This window comes from Perognathus longimembris, chromosome 27 (assembly GCF_023159225.1).
Source record: "Perognathus longimembris pacificus isolate PPM17 chromosome 27, ASM2315922v1, whole genome shotgun sequence".
In the NCBI taxonomy this organism is placed as follows: domain Eukaryota; kingdom Metazoa; phylum Chordata; class Mammalia; order Rodentia; family Heteromyidae; genus Perognathus; species Perognathus longimembris.
The window spans coordinates 8,420,697-8,439,891 of record NC_063187.1 but is presented as its reverse complement, the minus strand read 5'-3'; the positions used below and the strand labels follow the sequence as shown (position 1 = coordinate 8,439,891).

General features: G+C 41.6%; 1 protein-coding gene across 1 annotated transcript in view; it reads right to left on the bottom strand.

Moving 5' to 3' along the window:
• LOC125342843 (cat eye syndrome critical region protein 2) overlaps window positions 1-19,195 on the bottom strand; it is a 77,432-nt gene that overhangs the window by 38,324 nt on the left and 19,913 nt on the right. Inside the window, 1 exon segment of the mRNA XM_048335156.1 lies at window positions 5,996-6,090. Within this exon segment, the coding sequence (XP_048191113.1) occupies window positions 5,996-6,090 (95 nt within the window).

Below are 19,195 nucleotides of genomic sequence, written 5' to 3'. Positions count from 1 at the left end.
TGAGGATAACAGAAGCCAGCCTGGGCAGAAAACTCCCATAAGCTTCTTTCGTATCTCCAATTAACCACTCAAAGGTAACAAGTTGAACAAGAAATGTACTCACTGTCTTACATATGAATCTGTAACCCCTCTGTATCACACTTTGACAATAAAGAAAAAAGTTTGTTTTTTTTTTAATTTTTTTTAAAGGGTGGCGCTGTGGCTCAAAGTTGAGCACTAGCCTTGAGCAAAAGCTCAGGGACAGCGCCCAGTACCTGAGTTCAAGCCTATCAACCGCCCTCCCCAACCCCCCAACCCCCAAAAAATTAAGAACATTCTTCTCACCCCTAGAAAATTAAGCAGAAACACAAAGTACTTTCAGATTTTGCTATGTAAAGGCAAAAGAGCAAAAGAGAACAGTACCACTGCATGAGTCCGTATGAGTTTAAAAATCTCTCAGGTTCTACAGCTTGCATTGGAGAATCAACCAACCAACCACTCACTGATTTATTCATCCTTGCAGCCCAGGGAAATCTCTTAATGATTTAGATACCTCCCCAAGTTTAAGACATTATCCAGAATTACAAAGGAACATTTCATTTGAATGTACTAACAGAAGACTAAACCAACTCAAAATGAGTAGCCCAGCATGGTCTACTTTCCCTGTTGACTAACAGAAATTCCAAGTACTCTTAAAGACCCGTTTTCTCATTACTTTACTATTCAAAATATTAAGAAAGACCACGGGCTGTTATTTTGTGTTATGTAAGTAAAGAGATGAGACCTACTTGAAGTTATGTTTCTTACAGCAGAGAAACCAAGGCAGAGCCGTAGAAAGAAAATGAAAACAAGGATGGGTCAACCATTTTCTAACACCCAAGGCTAGCCACTTGTTAGAAGCCAGCCAAGAGCTCTTCAGCCACCTTCAGATAAAAGACATTTGCCTCTACCGGCCAGCCCACAGGCAGGCAACAGGGCCTGGGCCTGTTTCTGAGTCTCAGATGGCCGGAATTGGCAGAATTCATGACTAGGAAAAGCAGTGATTTAATGGCTGCAATCTGTTTTTGGAAGATCATAGAAGAAGAAGGAAAAAAAGGCAACTAGAAGCTCTTAGAAGCGCATGTCAGAGACATGAAAAGGTATCTGGTCTCCTTACTAAGGCAAAGAATCCTGCACAATGCAGACTGAGTGAAATATAGAATCACGTCCTCTAACATGCTACAAGCATTTGTGAAGCTGAACTAATGCATACACACGACTCACTCTTAGACCATATTTAACAGGAGTTCTTGTAAATCAGAAAATGAAGAGGTTGTATAAGATAATTTGAGGCCTGGGGTGAAGTAGTGTATTATCCCCAGCACTAAAATCACAACCACAGACTGATAAAGCATCTGTTCTGTTTTGCGTGGATGTCAGTCCTGAGGCATGAACTCAGGACCTGGGTACTGTGCCTGAGCTTTTTTGCTCAAGACTAGGTAGGGCTCTACCACTTGAGCCACAGTTCTACTTCCAGATTTTTGTTTGTTAATTGGAGATAAAGTGTTTCACGCTTTCCTGCCTAAGCTGGCTTTAAACCTTGATCTGCAGATCCCAGACTGCTGAGTTATAGACACCCAGCTTAAAAGTGTTTATTCCTAAAGATCACGAACAACCTAGGCCAAAATAGATAGTAGTTCTTTCTTCTTGTTTTTTGTTTTTTAAGGTAGAACTTTACAATACAGCCAAAACTGGCCTTGACTCTCAATCATGTTGCCTTAACCTCCCAATGGAAGTGAGGTGGGACCCCAAATACTACTTGTGTTAGGTATAAAGACTCAAGCGTCAGGTTTAAGTGGTAAAGAAGCCCAATATCTGAACAATTTAAGGACTCTAGCTCTAAAATAAAACACACATGTACATAAGAGGACAAATCAGAAACCCAGGAAACTGATATAATTTATTAAGACAAATCAGAAGGCATTAAAGGAGCATCAGAGGAACGAATACAACAGGAGGCATACAGGAAGATGTTGAACATCAACAGCCATTTTGGAAGGGTAAATAAATCAGAAGCATTCGATGGTGAATATTCAAAAAGATGGCAACAAGTATTGGCCAGGGTATGGGCAAATTGGAGCCATTTCTCATACACTGTAGACGGAATGTAAAATACAGCTGCTTTTGAAAAGTTTAGCAAATTGTTCAAAAAACATAAAAGTTGGTCAGGTGTCTGTTACAAGCCTGTAATCCCAACACTTGAGAGGCAAAGATAGAAGAATCTCAATCAGACTAGCTTGAGCTACACAGTGAGACTATATCTCAAAAAATATAGGGCCAGAGGCATGGCTCAAGTGACCTAGTACTTACTTAATAAGCATAAGGTCTGAGTCCAAACCTTAGTACTGCCAACAGATGCCAAGTGAATTAAAACATTACTGTGTAATCTAGTCATTTCACTTACAGATAAATTCAAGCTCTCTCTTTATTTTTTTTTGGCCAGTCCTGGGCCTTGAACTCAGGGCCTGAGCACTGCCCCTGGCTTCCTTTTGCTCAAGGCTAGCACTCTGCCACTTGAGCCACAGCACCACTTCTGGCCGTTTTCTGTCTATGTGGTGCTGGGGAATTGAACCCAGGGCCTCATGTATACGAGGCAAGCTCTCTTGCCACTAGGCCATATCCCCAGCCCTACAGATAAATTCAAAAGAAAAGAAAATATACAGTCGTCCCTTCTATATTGTAGTTCACTTATTGTGGCTTCACTGTATCACAGGTTTAAAAAACAAACAAACAAACAAACAAAACAACGTAAACAGTGATTCCCTCACCTATGAGGATAGTTATGTTCCAGAGACCCCTGCAAGAGATGAAAATCCGCAGAAGTAGCAGTAGTGAACCATGATATAGTGGGGGGGTCTCTGGAATGTACTTCCACAAATATTCAAAGCAGCATAATTCCTAACAGCAACAAGCAGACAGTACAAATGTGCCCACACAATAAAATATTATTTGACCATAAAAAGGAAGAATTCATATAACATGAATGAAACTTGGAAATACTATGCTAGGGAAAAGAAGCCCATCTCAAAAGAACTGCATTATTTCACTTAACAGAAAGAACCTAGAATAATCTAGAGAGAGCAAGAAGAGTGATGTTGAGGACTGCGAAGAGTTAGGGGTAATGAGAGTGACTATTAATGGGTTTAAAGTGTCTTCTGAAGAATGGAGGTGATTAAAAAAAATCCTGTAATAGTGATTGTCAACAATTTTACAAAACCAGTGAATTGTACCCTCAAACTAAGAACAAGCGGAAAACTAGCCATATCAAAAACCACATTAAGCTGGGAGCCAGTGACTGTAATCTTGGCTACTCAGGAGCTAAGATCTGAGTATCACAGTTCAAAGCCAGCCCCAGCAGGAAAGTCTGAGAGACTGTGGCTCAAAGTGGTAGGGCGCCAGCCTTGAGCTGAAGACCTCAGGGACAGCACTCAGGCCTAGAGTTCAAGCCCAACGACCAACCAAAAAAATTGTGTGTGTGTGCGCGCGCGCATGCGCATGCACATATAATGACAATGAGTTGCTACCTTAAAGACAACAGAATCAGTAAAATTAAAAAAGCAAATGTTAGCAAAAATATACAGCAACTAGACTGCTCCTATTGCACTAATAGAAATAATGCCAGAACTGTTTCGGAAGAGTTCGGCATACCACATACCATTACCATATGATTCAGCAATTCTCAAGGTAAATGAAAACATGTTTATGGCAACATTTGCATGCAAAGATTCACAGTAGCTTTATTTATAATAACCTCAAATTAAAAGCAACACAAACTTCCATCAACACATGGTTAAGTTAAATTGCAATTCATTTTTCACTAGATACAATTTAATCCTTCACTTGGCCAAAAGGAACAAATTACTGATACAAACAGCAACCCCAAAGAATTCTGCTGACCTTGCATTGAATGAAAGAAGCTGGACTTCACACTGTGTGATCCAATTCATACCAAATTCTCCAACAGTATAACAAGGTATCTTATTAAAACTGGGGCTCCTGGTAGCCAGATTCCATTTACATGGAAGACCAACTACACAGACAACTTTCTGGGTAGATGGGAAAGTTTAATTTTTCTGAGCAGGAAGATGACTACATGGCACATACATTGGTCCAAACCCACTGGCCTGCCAGGTGCCAGTGGCTCACACCTGTAATCCTAGCTACACAGGAGGCTAAGAACTAAGGCTCCTGGTTCAAACCCAGCCTGGACAGAAAAGTCTCCTATGTAGGACCTCTTATATCCAAATTAACCACCAAAAAGCTAGAAGTGGACCTGTGGCTCAAATGGTAGGCAGCTTTATGCAAAAAAGCTAAATGATACTGTCCAGGCCTTAAGTTCAAGCCCCCAAACCAATATACAGGTACTAAGTCATATGCACACACAAAAGTGGTCTGTTGATTAAATTGTGTGGTTTTATTGCATCACATCACAACAAAGACAAATTTAAATAAAGACATTTAGCAGGGGTACTGTAATTTCCAAAGAGATAATGTTTAAAGGAAAAACTCAGAACTGGGTTTTGCTTTTGAAAGCAAAATAACAATCAACCAATCAATCAATCAATAAATGTAACCCCTGTATATACTAAAGGAGAAAATGGAAAAAGAAATTCACCCAAAAGAATGAAACCAAGAGCCCAGGTGCTTATCATCAACCTTGGAGAACAGAAGACAAGCAACACTCTACTAGTGGAACTTCAGTATGGTGTAGAGCAGATGGCCTTTACAGCAACATGTAACCTCAGACCCCCTGCTCTTGTGCTGGACCCATACAATCCCCAAATAACTTTGATCACCCATAAATGTGAACACTGACAATATTCTTCTCCCTGTCTGAATTGTGTGCGGTATCCCATTAATTTGCTGTGTAGGTTTTCTGTTTATATATATCCTCGGTTTTCCTTCTTTAGTGTTTATAAAAATAAATCTCTGATAATGCTTTTGTGACTTGTACTAGTTGCTCAACCTTTTTACCCTAGTGTACACAGCTGGGGGCGGGGCTGCCCTCAGTTCTAAGGGGCACCATAGGTCTCAGGACATGCCTTTCCAAATATGGCTGTGAACTCCAACAAAGCCAGGAGTAATATAATAACAAAACTGCCGATTCTTGCATAGAAGTAGGTTCTGACAGTCCACAAAGAGCCCAGAGAATCACGAGACCCTCCTCAGAATCCAACCACTGAAGTACCACTTTTCACTAATTTTGTGCAGCAAGAAATAGGCAAACCCAGGGCCTCATGCATGTAGGCAAAGGTTCTATAAAGGAGAAGGCTGCCAAACATAAGCGCCTCTTTTCCAAAATAAGGGAAATGTCAGGTACATGCTTGTAGTCCAGCTATCCATAAGGCTGAGGCTCCTCAAGGAGGATCCCTTGAGCCCAAGTTTTAGACTAGCCTAGACAATACAGACTATCCCAGCCTCAAAAAAAAAAAAAAAAAAACACCAAGAGAACAGGTCTCAGCATGAAATGATTTTGTCTCCACTGATGAAATTTATTCCCAATGCCTACACAGGCACTAGAGAGCTATTTATTTGGCAGTTACAATGGCATCAGAGAGCCCAGCGGTTCCAAGTAAATTGTGCTACTGCTATGAGGTTAGGTGGACAACAGAAGACACACAAGTGGCAGAAATGTAGAAAACTCTAGTTTTCTTAGGCGGTACTTCACCAATATTTCAAACAAAAATCAGAAATAGGCATAAACAAGAGAGAAAAGTTCTACAGCTGGTGTAACTACGAATAAATGATACAGATTTGTGAAAAGTAAAGTAAAATAAGCTCAATCACAGTAAAGGATGAGCAAACACAGAACCTGATAATTCATTTGTATACTATATACTTATACATATGATGGTACTGTTTTATATGGGCCAGTGATAAGAGTCTAGTGTGCTCTAAAAGAGAAAACTACTATGACTGGCTAGTTGGTTCCCTGACCAATAAATATTTACTAAGAGCACAGTTAATAGTTACTCACGTGATATCCCTTCGCTGATAGCAGCCCTGAAGCAGGCAGGCAATCAGATCACTGATAAACTCCACATCGTCTCTGTGAAGAGCTGCTTCTAACTCCTGAGAAAGAAGTGGAAAGAGAGAGATCAAACACAGATTCTTAAAAATCCACCTGCCCCACACTACCACAACAAATACAGGGTCTAAACAACAGAAAATGGTTTAAATGAAGTAAAAGAGCTTGCTGCCATCTTCCTTCCACCCCTCCCCCCAATCACTGCTGTTAAAAGAGCAATGAGAGAGCAATGAGAGCTTAGCTTTCAGGCTTTCCCTAGAGTTTCTCTTATTGCCCCTACCATTCCTCCATTCCTTTTATCTACACTCTGCAAGAAATATCCATAGTTCTTGGGGGAGGGTGCGGGAGATAGTAATGGGGTTTGACCTCAGGGTCTTACACTTGGGAGGCTATACTCTTAACACTTGAGACAACAGCCATGGAGGGGGGTGGGGGTAAGAGACACCTGTCCTGGGGCTTGAATTCGCCTGGGTGTTGTCTGGGTGCTGTGGTAAGTAATTTACTAGAGTTGAGTCTTTCTGCCTGGGTTGGCTTTGAACCACAATTCTATCTCAGCCTCCTGAGTAGCTAGGATTACCAGCATGAGCTACCAGCGCCAGGTTCAGCCCTGCTATTTTTGTTAATTATTTTGGAGATGGAGTTTGGTGAACTTTTCATTCTAGGCTGAGTACTAACTGCAATCCTCCAGATCTCATTCTAGTCCCAGTAGCTGTGATACAGGTGTGAACCAGATGCCCAAGTGCATATTTCTTTCTTATATAAAGCAATGCTAGTTGTATAATCAAATAGCTTGCATGTTGTATGGCTTTCTAATTCAATGGCATAACAAAATATAGGAGCATTAAATGCTTTACAACCAATTGTAAGTACTCTTCGTTATATAACAGTTTCAATAAAACATAATCCTACAAAATACTGTTTAATATATCAGACAGCTACCTGGAAATGTATGTGGGGGGAGGGGACATGCAGGCATGGACATAGGAACGCAGACCCAAGCTAATAAGATGGTAAAGGTTATCATTAGGGGTTAACGTTGTCCAAAAAGAAATGTACTCATTACCTGACTTATGTAACTGCAACCTCTGTATTTCATCTTTATCATATTTTTTAACTTATCATTAAAAACTAGAACCAAGGCTGGGGATGTGGCTTAGTGGTAGAGTGCTTGCCTAGCGTGCATGAAGCCCTGGGTTGGTTTCTTCAGTACCACATAAACAGAAAGAGCTGCAAGTGATGCTGTAGCTAAAGTGGTAGCCTTGAGCAAAAGAAGCTCAGGGACAGCGCCCAGGCCCTTAGTTCAAGCCCCAAGACTGCCCCGCGCCCCCCAAAAAATTAGAATAGAGATGAACCCCAATTTTTCTTCTTTGCCTTAAATGTCAACCCTGGCAGTTTCTGTATCAATAGATGAACGAAGGACAAAACAAGCATGTGTTTGCCATTCTGCAGTCAAACTGCCAGCAAGAATCTTGAAGGAAAAGAGCAAAGAATAATATAAACAGAGAAGCAAGCAATCTTCTTTCATTTGAACAAAAGAACTGAACTAGCCCATCAGTTAAAAACTTTTGCAGAGATGAGGAAATATTTTCCTGCCAAAGGCCATATGGCTATTTATAACATCATTATGGACCATACAAAATTATCAATACAATCAGAGCAGATGCATTACTATGTGTCTGTCCCCATTTACAGAATGACTTTCTAGGCCTTATATGGCCTGCAGGCCAGGCTTTCGTTTTAAAGGGTAGTTTGAGTTAGCAAGGTAAAAAGTTCTAGAGATAATGTTTCACAAAAATGTAAACACACTACTGAAAATAACAATGAAAACTACTACTACTGAAATGCACCAGTGGCTAATGACAATTTATTACTATACACTGAAAAATGGTTACCTGGAAAAATCATTGCTTTAATGGTTAATTCTCTTTCCTTTTTGGCTTGAATTCATGGCCTGGGCACTATCCCCAAGTTCTTCTGCTCAAAGCTAGAGCTCTACCACTTTAAGCCACAGCTCCACTTCTGATTTTTGAGTGGTTAACTGGAGATAAGAATCTCAAAGAGGGCTAGGAATGTGGCTTAGTGGTAGAGTACTTGCCTAGCATGCATGAGGCTCTGGGTTTGATTCCTCAGTATCACATAAACAGAAAAGGCTGGATGGAAATGGCACTGTGGCTGAAGTGGTAGAGTGCTAGCTGGAGCAAAAACAAGCTCAGGGACAGTGCAAAGGGCCTGAGTTCAAGTCCTAGGACTGGCAAAAGCAAAAAACAAACAAAATTATCAATTAAAAATGAAAGAAAACTCATAGGGATTTTTCTGCCCATGCTGGCTTCAAACTGTGATCCTCAAATCTCAGCCTCCTGAGTAGCTAGGATTACAGATATGAGCCACCAGCATTCAGCTAATGGTTTATTTTTTAATGTAACAACAATATAAATGTTTTTAAATTGTTACCACAATTAAAAACTTTTTCACAAGATGACTGCGTTCTTCACATGAAGTGTGTCACCCTCCAAGGGGTGATAAGAAGAAATGAGAGAGGCAAATACCACCCGTGGTATACAAAATAAATGCTGCATTAAATAATATTAAATTTATCTCATCTTTCTCACAAAGCTGTTCTATGGAAAAAGAACAAACACTAAAGAGATATCAGTATCCTTTTCAAAATTCATAAAATTCGAATTCTCTTAATATACAACCTACTATGTTTAAGCATCAATAAAACTGTCTCCAAAGAACTACTTGAGAATCCAGGTTATTCAAAGCTTGACTACTTAAGGTTTCAACCCAGAGCTTAAGTCTTAGAATAAGGCAACAACAGGCCCTCTCCTAAAGACATCCACCCCAACCTTTTTTTCCTCTTCTCACTTTCTCTCCTTGGGCCTTTTGTATTCTCCTTTCACTGTGCGCATTGAACTGTGAGCACAGAAATCTGAACTTTGCCAAGATGCTCAGGGACAGAGAGGACAGGGAAAGAAAACAGTAGAAAAGGCTGAAAGGAGACTCCATTCCTACAGCTTCTCTGCAGCTTCAGAGGGGCTGAAGAGAGTAACAGGATTTGCCCTCTTGCAGCTGGCATCACAGCTCATTAGGGAAAAGCCTGCTTAACGTGTACGTACACACACACGTACACACACGAGAAGAAATCTCTCCAATGTTCAATGGATTCAGGGGAGCAACAAGCCGAGCAAGGGGCACCCAGCCTACCTCTGGGGACAATAGAAAGAGGACAATGGTCAGAAAATGTCAGGTAAGGATGAACAACTGCTCATTTTGAAAAGTCCTGCCTGCCTAACAGCCAAATCCCAGACCAGACAGTCTAATGACACAGAACACAAAATTTCTTTAATATAGCTAGTGACTCAACATCATCTTTTTCTAAATAACATTACAGGCACTTTCCCTTGTATAACACGTTCCTATTCCCTGTAAAAGTTTTCTTTAACTTTTTACTAATTCCTTTTCTTCAACTTCCAAGAATCAATATACAGATTTACATCACTGGCATTTAGTCACAATAATTCCTTTGAGTTTAGAGACCAAAAAAAAAAACAAAAAACAAAGCGGCTAGAGAATAAAGTCATGTTAGTTGTATTTGCTTTTGGAGTTACAAATCTTCCTAATTTGCACAGGACAAAGTACAATGTAGATCTAGATGAAAGACCTGTGTGGGACCAGAACCCCTCATGCACAAAGGAGATGCACAGCAGGCCCCTGAAGGACTCTTGCAGCTGCTGTCCAGGGACTGCCTGGAGTGCCGGCTTAGGACACAGGAGGAAAGGCACACTGGCCTCCAGAAGGCACCCTGGACTGGCAGCTGATGCTTTCTAACTTGGTATACGTTAATTTAACCCCAAAGGCATGTGGCATGCCAATTTAGCAGTAAAATATAAATCAGGCGGTGTGACTATAATGCTGAGGGACCTGAAAGCAGCTATGTAACACTTTCAGTGGGCCAATATAATGCTGAGGGACCCGAAAGCAGCTATGTAACACTTTTAGTGAGCAAACGATTTATCTGGGTAGTCCCCAAAGGCTAGCAGGTCTGTTCTGCTGCTTTGTATGCAGTAACCAGACTATTCCCCTCAAGTTCACACAAAACAGCTATGTCACTGTCTATAATAATGTGGAACAGAAAGAAAAACAAACAGCTCCTTCCCTCCGTGTTGACTGCAACTCAAAAACATCAACTGGAAAATATTAATTACACAATAAATGTGTAAAACTAGAATATTTTTTCTGCAAATGTTTGTTAGCAACAGTGGCCCCAAAGCCTTAAAAAAAAAAAAAAAGTATTCGGAAATTGCATAGACCTTCCACCAGAAAACGCCCTGATACAAATAAGTCCCAATTACTGAAAAAGCTGGAAGCATCTTGCCCACCACGTTGTGGCATGAGGCATTAAACTGGACAAGCATGGCTACACAGAAAAGAAATCTGGAGAAGCAGATCCTAACCAGGAGTATACACCCTCTGTACAAGTCCCAAGTCAAGATCTACTCTCACCACTGAGGCTTAGAAGTTTCCTGGGTTCCACACCTAAGACAGGAAGTAAAAACAGCACACCTGGAGTCGTTTACCTTTTTGTTTTTTTTGTTGGAGCTTTTTGCTGGGGAATACATTTTCATTTTTTCCTGCAGTTCTGGAAGGTAGAACGTAGGGCTTTGGGCAAACTAGGTAGATGCTCTAAGATGTGTGACTTTTAAAACAAAGAGCGGGGCCAGGTGCCAGTGACTCACGCCTATAATCCAAGCTACTCAGGAGACTGAGATCTGAGGATTGAGATTTGAAGCTAGCCCAGGGAAGAAAGTCTAGGAGTTGGGGCTGGGAATACAGCTTAGTGGTAGAGTGTTTGCCTAGTATGCATGAAGTTCTGGGTTCGTTTCCTCAGTACCATATAAACAGAAAAGGCCAAGTGGCACTGTGGCTCAAGTGGTAGAAGTGGTAAGAGTGCTAACCTTGAGCAAAAGGAGCTCAGGGACAGTGCCCAAGCCCTCAGTTCAAGCCCCAGGACTAGCAAAAAAAGAAAAATCCTATGCTTAAATCCCTGATACTGACCAATCCCTTCACATAGCAAATGGTGATAGATGTTCACCAAGCAAACAAACCACACATTAGTAGCAACCATTCTAAAAAGATGCATGTGTGACTAGGCTCTCAGAAATGCCTGAACTCCAATCAAGAGAAGAGATATGGAAAGGTGAGATGAACTAGGAATCACCAGAATATGATTCTAAGAAAATGGTGCTATAATTTGACTCTGCTGTGTATTTAAGGCCTAATCCCCAAACTGCAGTAGTAGGTGATGGACACGTTAAGGAGGGAGGCCTAGTGAGAAGGTAGATCAATATGAACATATCCCTGTCAGGATTCTGGAATTCTAGTCCTTTCTTTCTCTCCTTGTCACCTGAAAGGAACAGGCCCCCTCGGCTAGGTTGGTGGCCCCACCATGATGGACTGTTAAGACTGCAGGCCCAAAGCAACAGGGCCAAATAATTATGAAGTGAACTCAAAAGCAAAAACTAATCCTTTCCTCTTTTTTAAGTTTGCTTATCTCAGGTCAGAGATAGAATGCTAACTAATAACACAAATAGTATTGAAAATGTGAGTATTAAGGCCAGGTATTGGTAGCTCAAACCTGTAATTTTAGCTATTCAAGAGGCTGAGATCTGAGGATTATGGTTCAAAACAAAGCCAGACCAGGCAGGAAAGTCCGTGAGACTCTTACCTCTAATAATCTCAACAAACAACAACAGAACAAAAAAAAAAAACAAAAAAAAAAAACACACACACACACGCAAAAAAAACTGAAGTGGAGCTGTGGCTCTCATGCCAAAACACTAGCCTCAAAAGAAAAAGCTTAGGGGCAGTATGTTCAAGCCCCAGGACCAGCATCAAAAGAAAGAAAAAAAAAGTACTAAACTGGCATGGTGGCTCACGCCTGTAACCTTAGCTTCTCAGGAAGGTAAGATCTAAGGATCTCAGTTCAAAGCTAGCCTGAGAAAAGTCTGTGACATTCTCGTTTCCAAATAGCCAGCAAAAAGCCTTAAATAAAGCTCAAGTAATAATACAGTGCCATTCTTGAGCAAAAAGGCAAGGAAGAATGCAAGGCCCTGAGTTCAAGCCTCAGTACTGGCACACAAAAAAGAAAAAAAATTATTAGACTCCAGATACACTGCATGCTACCTACACTGCCATAAAGGTCCCAAGATAAAGAACTTGGCAGTGTTTATCCAACCTTATCCTGGGGGAGAGATGCTTTGTTGTGGGGGAGAACTATTTCATCAGCCCTGGGAGAAATTATTCCCTCAAAACTAGTATCTTTTTACCAGCAATACATCTGACAAAGGCCTAATATCGAAAACATACGAGGAATAATAAATCCCATCCAAAGCTAATAAACCAATCACTAAGTGGGCAAATGAGCTAAGAAGAGACTTCTCAGAAGAGGTAAGAATGGCAAAGAAACTAATGAGGAAATGCACATCATCCTGGCCATAAAGAAAATACAAATCAGGGCTAGGAATATGTCCTAGTAGCAAGAGTGCTCGCCTTGCATACATGAAGCTCTGGTTTCAATTTCTCAGCACCACATACATAAAAAAGGCCAGAGGTGATGCTGTGGTTCAAGTGGCAGAGTGCTAGCCTTGAGCAAAAAGAAGCCAGGGACAGTGCTCAGGCCCTGAGTCCACAAGCCCCAGGACTGGCCAAAACAAAACTAACAAACAAAATACAAATCAAAACAACTCTGTGATTCTATTCATCCCAGTTAGACTGGCCAACATTGTGATTTTGAACAACAACAAATGTTGGTGGGATGTGGGAAAAAAGGAACCCTATTGCACTGTTGGTGGGAATATAAACTAGTACAACCATTCTGGACAGCAGCAGTCTGGAGGTTGCTCAAAAAAACACAGATCTTCCCTACAACTCAGCCATACCACGGCTGGCCATCTACCAGGAACATCATGAGCCAGGATACCATAAATATACTTGCACATTCATGTTCATTGTTGCAATAGATGAGTGGATCAAAATATGTGGACCCTATACACAATGGAATTGTACATAGCCCTAAGAATATTATGTCATTCGCAGGAAAATGGATAAACCTAGAACAAATTATGTTAAATGAGGTAAGCCAAGCTCAGAGAAACAAACGGCACACGTGTGGAAGCTACACCTAAAATACACGGGGACATGATAAATCATACAGAACTGTAGGAGATGAACACAGCTGATCATATAAAACAATATCAAAATGAACTCCAAGAAATGGAAACAAGAGACTTTTTTGTTCCTTTTTTTTTTTTTTTTTTTGGCTTTTTTGTCTTGTTAGTTTATCTGCCTTTGGGACGGCAAACGAGGGCACAGAAATGGAGGGACAGAGAGTTAACAAATGCAGCAGTGGTATTCACTATACACTGTTGAAAATGAACTATATGACTTGTGGGGGGAAAACTGGGAAAGAGCAAAAGAAGGGATGACATTGTCCAAAAAGAAATGTACTCTTGGGGCTGAGAATATGGCCTAGTAGCAAGAATGCTGGCCTCCTATACATGAAGTTCAATTCCCCAGTACCACATATATAGAAAACGGCCAGAAGTGGCGCTGTGGCTCAAGTGACAAAGTGCCAGCCTTGAGCAAAAAGAAGCCAGGGACAGTGATCAGGCTTTGAGTCCAAGCCCCTGGACTAGCAGAGAGAGAACGAGAGAGAGAGCAAGAGAGAGAGAGAGAGAGAGGGAGAGAGAGGTACTCTTTATCTTACTTATGTAATTATAACCCCTCTGTGCATTATCTTTATAATAACATTTTTAAAAAAAATTTTTTTTTTTTTTGGCCAGTCCTGGGTCTTGGACTCAGGGCCCGAGCACGGTCCCTGGCTTCTTCCCGCTCAAGGCTAGCACTCTGCCACTTGAGCCACAGCGCCGCTTCTGGCCGTTTTCTGTATATGTGGTGCTGGGGAATCGAACCTAGGGCCTCGTGTATCCGAGGCAGGCACTCTTGCCACTAGGCTATATCCCCAGCCTACTAACATTTTTAATATTGAAAACAAAAAATCTAGTATCTTCTGATGCTCGATTCTGGTTAACAAGTGGGTCTTAACATTAGAAAGGTGGCATGTGTTGAATGGCAGGAAGTGAACATGAAAGCCACTAAAGACGTCCTATATCTTAAATACATGAAATATTCTGCCCCACAAATGAAAAAAATTGTGAGAGTTTTGTTTGAGTGGTGGTGGTGGTATTGGAGTGTTGAATTTAGGGTATTATACTTGAAATCTGCCACTTGACCCTAACCTCCAGCCCTTTTTGCTTTAGCTAATTTGGGGTCTGATACAGTCTTGGGCCCAGACCACCACCCTCACAATGCAATTTTCTCACCTCTGCCTTCTTAAAGCTGAGATTACAGGCACTCGTGTCTGTGAGGGTAGCTTATTGCCATATCTGGCACAAAAATTTTAACTTATAAAGCTCAGGGCCTAATTTAGTAATCTGAAAGCAATCATAATAGAGCTAGACACATAAAGCAGAAATTCAACTATATGGATAATTAGAGTGGCCACTTTCAAAACAACTGGTGAACAGATTATTTTGCTGGGAATCACTACACAAGGCAAAGTACAATGGATAGGAGGTTTTACACAACGAAGTCTAGGTGCCAGTCAACCAACATTTGCTGAGCATTCAGTGGAGATGCAAACATTTTTCCTCTAACTAAAGTAGTGTGCTCCAATGCACAAAGACCTTAACAAGACAATACATTTTCCCACATTTGGTGGTACTGGGGACTGAATTTAGGCCTCATGCTCGTGAAATACTCCCTTCTACTTGAGTCATGCCTCAAACCCCTTTTTGCCTTGGTTACTTTCAAGACAGAGTCTAGGCCAGCCTGGGCCACAATCCTCTTACTTGGGCTTCATATCACCAGCCATGACAGGCATGTACCAGTAGGCCTAAGCAATGGTTGAGATGGGAGTCCTGAGAACTTTGTAATTAATGCAACATCCCCTAATCTCCATCTTCCTACAATTACTGGATTGAAGCTGTTAGTATAGTGCTTTACCTCTGAATTTTAGGGAAAAAGAACCAAGATGCACTGATATTAGAACAAATGGAAATCGAGTAGTCTCTTTTTCCAGTACCACATCTAAGCTATATTGTCTTTGTTCTGGACATATACATGAATCACTGTCCTGGGCCTTCAGTTCTAACACTGATCAAATCACTCAATTTTTTTTTTTGTCTAACCACTGCCTTCTTGTAGCTGGCATTATACCTGTCTCCTACCTTTCTTTCTCCCAAATGTAACATGCCAACTAAATCATTAAGTTATACTTATGGAATGTTTCATTTCTGTCTTTTACAACTATGTGGTACTGAAACACTTTTTCCCCCCAATCCTAGGCCTTAGACTCAGGGCCTAAGCACTGTCCCTGGCTTCTTTAGCACTCTACCTCTTGAGCCACTGGGCCACTTACAGCTTTTTCTGTTTATGTGGTGCTGAGGAATCGAAACCAGGACTTCATGCATGCTAGGCAAGCACTCGACCACTAAGCCACCATTTTCAGCCCCCTGAAACATTTTTATTCCTTGTTATATCATTTTCTTTTAGACTCCTTGGAAGACCTACCCTATTCTTACCTATTTTCAGCAAAAATGGTTGTAAACAACAGTTAAGTTGCTTCTTCTACAAACAGCTTTTATTTCCACTACCTACATTGCTGAAACAAAAGAAAGTCCTCATTTAAAAGGCTGTGAAGGCTGTTGCCCTCCACTCTTCTCACAAGAACCTGATTAATGGCTCTCTTTAGGGACACTGTTTGCTGCTAGACTATATCCCCAAAAAGAACAAGTGTCACATCAAGTGTTCATGGTCTCAGAAGATGAGAGATGGCAGATTTAGCTCTGATAACTCACTGAGACAAAAGGAGAAGAAATCAGCACTAGCTTCTGTAGGACTAGCTAGCTTAGTTCTGGGTCCTCATTTTCACAGCCATAATCATCAACAATGCAGCCCTCTATACAAGTCAGAAGGGGTGCTTGCTCGAAACAAACTGCAATCCTGGATTTTCTGCAGTATAAGGACTGACATCCACTATTAAGACACTAGATGCTACCAAAATTTAAACCATCTTGGAAACCACTATCAATTCCTTCCAAATTTTAGCTGACACATTCCCCACAGTTTCACACTTCAAAGGGAAGGGTATAATTTGTGTGTGTGTGTGAGAGAGAGAGAGAGAGAGAGAGAGAGAGAGAGAGAACAAGAGAGCATGTTAGAGAGAGCATGCATGTTCTGGGGGCTTAAACTCAGGGCTTCGTGCTTGGCTTTTTCTCTCCACTTCCTCAAATGGCAGATTTGTAATTCTGAATTCTGTTTTATTTTCCTATTACTACTTGGCCCTAGACCTTTCAGCACTGATTTCCTGAAGTTGCTCAATAAATGTAATGAATGGGTTGTAGACTCACAAGTGCACAGTGAATCTGATAACCAGAATCACTACAGCTCAGTCTCTTCATTTCTTTTATCACTAAGGGGGCTTACCATCCTGTCTTACTAGTTTAACTAGTGTCAATAAGCACATTACTCAAATCCAGCTCTCTTGAGATCTACCTACTGTTCTGTTCTTTTTTTTTTTTTTGCTAGTCCTGGGTTTGGACTCAGGGCCTGAGCACTGTCCCTGGCTTCTTTTGCAAGGCTAGCACTCTGCCACTTGAGCCACAGCGCCACTTCTGACCATTTTCTACATATATGTGGTGCTGGGGAAATGAACCCAGGGCTTCATGTATATGAAGCGAGCACTCTTGCCACTAGCCCCTGCTGTTCCTTTTTTTTTTTTTTTTGAGCCAGTCCTGGGGCTTGGACTCAGGGCCTGAGCACTGTCCCCGGCTTCTTTTGCAAGGCTAGCACTCTGCCACTTGAGCCACAGCGCCACTTCTGGCCGTTTTCTGTATATGTGGTTGCTGGGGAATCGAACCCAGGGCTTCATGCATAGGAGGCAAGCACTCTTGCCACTAGGCCATATCCCAGCCCCTACTGTTCCAATTTTTAACTGGTCTTCTCATAATAAAGTTTATTTCCCACCAACACTAATATCAGACATGTTCATCTGACTTTAAGTGCTGTAGTTTGTGAAATTAGCAAAAGTGCCCCTTCAGAACAGAAGGCAAGAGGAGGAAGAAGATAAAGCAGGGCAAACAGCTGATCTACAGAGACACTAAACACAGGGGCAAAAAAACAACAGGTATCACCCCACCTCACAAATATTCATTCCTCTCCCTCTCAGCCCCCATGTTCCCCATCTGATCCAAGTATACTTTTACCTCCCTTCACTGTTGTAGATGCTCAGGTCAAAAGCATTGTTATCATCCTTAGCCTACCCCCACTTCCATCTATTTCAAGGTATCTCCCTCCCTCCCTTCCCTCAACCCTGTCTCCCCATATCCTGTCTCACAGCAAATCTACACCACCATTTTCTCCCTGCTACAGTTTAAATGTGTCAGAAACCTGGTCCCTAAATCCCTGTTTCAATGGTATTTGAAGGCACTTGGAGGAAAACAAGATTGAGAGGATGGAGCCCCAGCCCACAGTGAATTTACAAGAACAGAGACCTGGACAGACAGGCTTACTAGTTATTTGGCCATGTCATGATTAAAACAGGGGCTCTCAGCTTCGACAACCAGAAGGCCAAACACCTACTATTCTTTGTAAATGGTATTTTACTAAAGCTACAGAAAATAAACTTACATACTACCTCATCTCTACCTATATACCAAAAGGACCATTAAACTGGGTGGGGAATGACTGGCCCTTAGGACAGAGAAATCAACTAGTCCATGATGGGACAGATACATAGGCTTCTAGTTTGATTTTCTTCTGCTGCGCTGGGCAGTCTGCCAATAATTTTTATAATTTCCTATGTTATAAATATCCAGTGGCCCTTGGCAGAAAAAAAGGTTCCCCACTTCTTTAAGATTGCCAACACTTGGGCTGGGGATCTGGCCTAGTGGCAAGAGTGCTTGCCTCCTATACATGAGGCCCTGGGTTCAATTCCCCAGCACCACATAGACAGAAAATGGCCAGAGGGGGCGCTGTGGCTCAAGTGGCAGAGTGCTAGCCTTGAGCAAAAAGAAGCCAGGGACAGTGCTCAGGCCCTGAGTCCAAGCCCCAGGACTGGCCAAAAAAAAAGATTGCCAACACTTGGGATAAAATTCCAACTTGTCTTGGCTTAGAAGGTTCTTAATGATCTAGTATACACAAATTTCTGCTGTTTCCCATGACTTACATCTGGACTCCCTCTCAGTCCATTAACTTGCTACACCTAAAATTATCCCAGGCCTTCAAACCTATGCCCTCAACCTAATACTCTCCAGCATTTTGAATATATCTGCATTACCTACACTCTTTCCTTAAAAAACTTTTCTGCCAACAAATATGGAATGCTGTGCTGTTCAAATGCACGGAGGGAGAAAACTGTGGGCTCACTGCTGTGGCTAATACATTCCAATGCAGATGTAGAAGGACCTGAAGAAGACATGTGTGCTAAAATGACATTTTAATCTGAGAGCTACAGTCAGCCATGCAAGTCTTAGAACTATCAAAGTTTCAATTTCTCTTTTCTCATTACCTCTTTGTGATGCAAATCTTCCCCATTTCTTCCTAAGTAAAACTACACTTCACATAGGACCAGGTACCAGATTAAGAGGTATGCCCTAGAGTGTTGGGAGACAAGGATCAGTAGACATTGGGGAGGGCAAACCTAGAGTCAAGCTAAATTTCAGTTCCATCATTTATGACAGTTATAACTTATCTGAAGCACTTTCAGGCTACTCCTTTAACGTTCTGTATCAGCCAGGAACAGGTGGCTCACTCCTATAACGCTAGCTTTCAGGAGGCTGACATCTGAGGATCATGGTTTGATCCTAGACTCCTATCTCCAATTAACCATCAAAAAAGCAGGAAGTGGAGCTATGGCAAGTGATGAGTGCTTTAAAAAAAAGTTTAGAGACAGTACCTAGGCCCTGAGTTCAAGCCAAGACCAGCACCTTAGAAAAAGGAGGAGGAGGAGAGGAAGGAAGGAAGGAGGGAGGGAGGGAGGGAGGGAGGGAGGGAGGGAGGGAGGGAGGGAAGGAAGGAAGGAAGGAA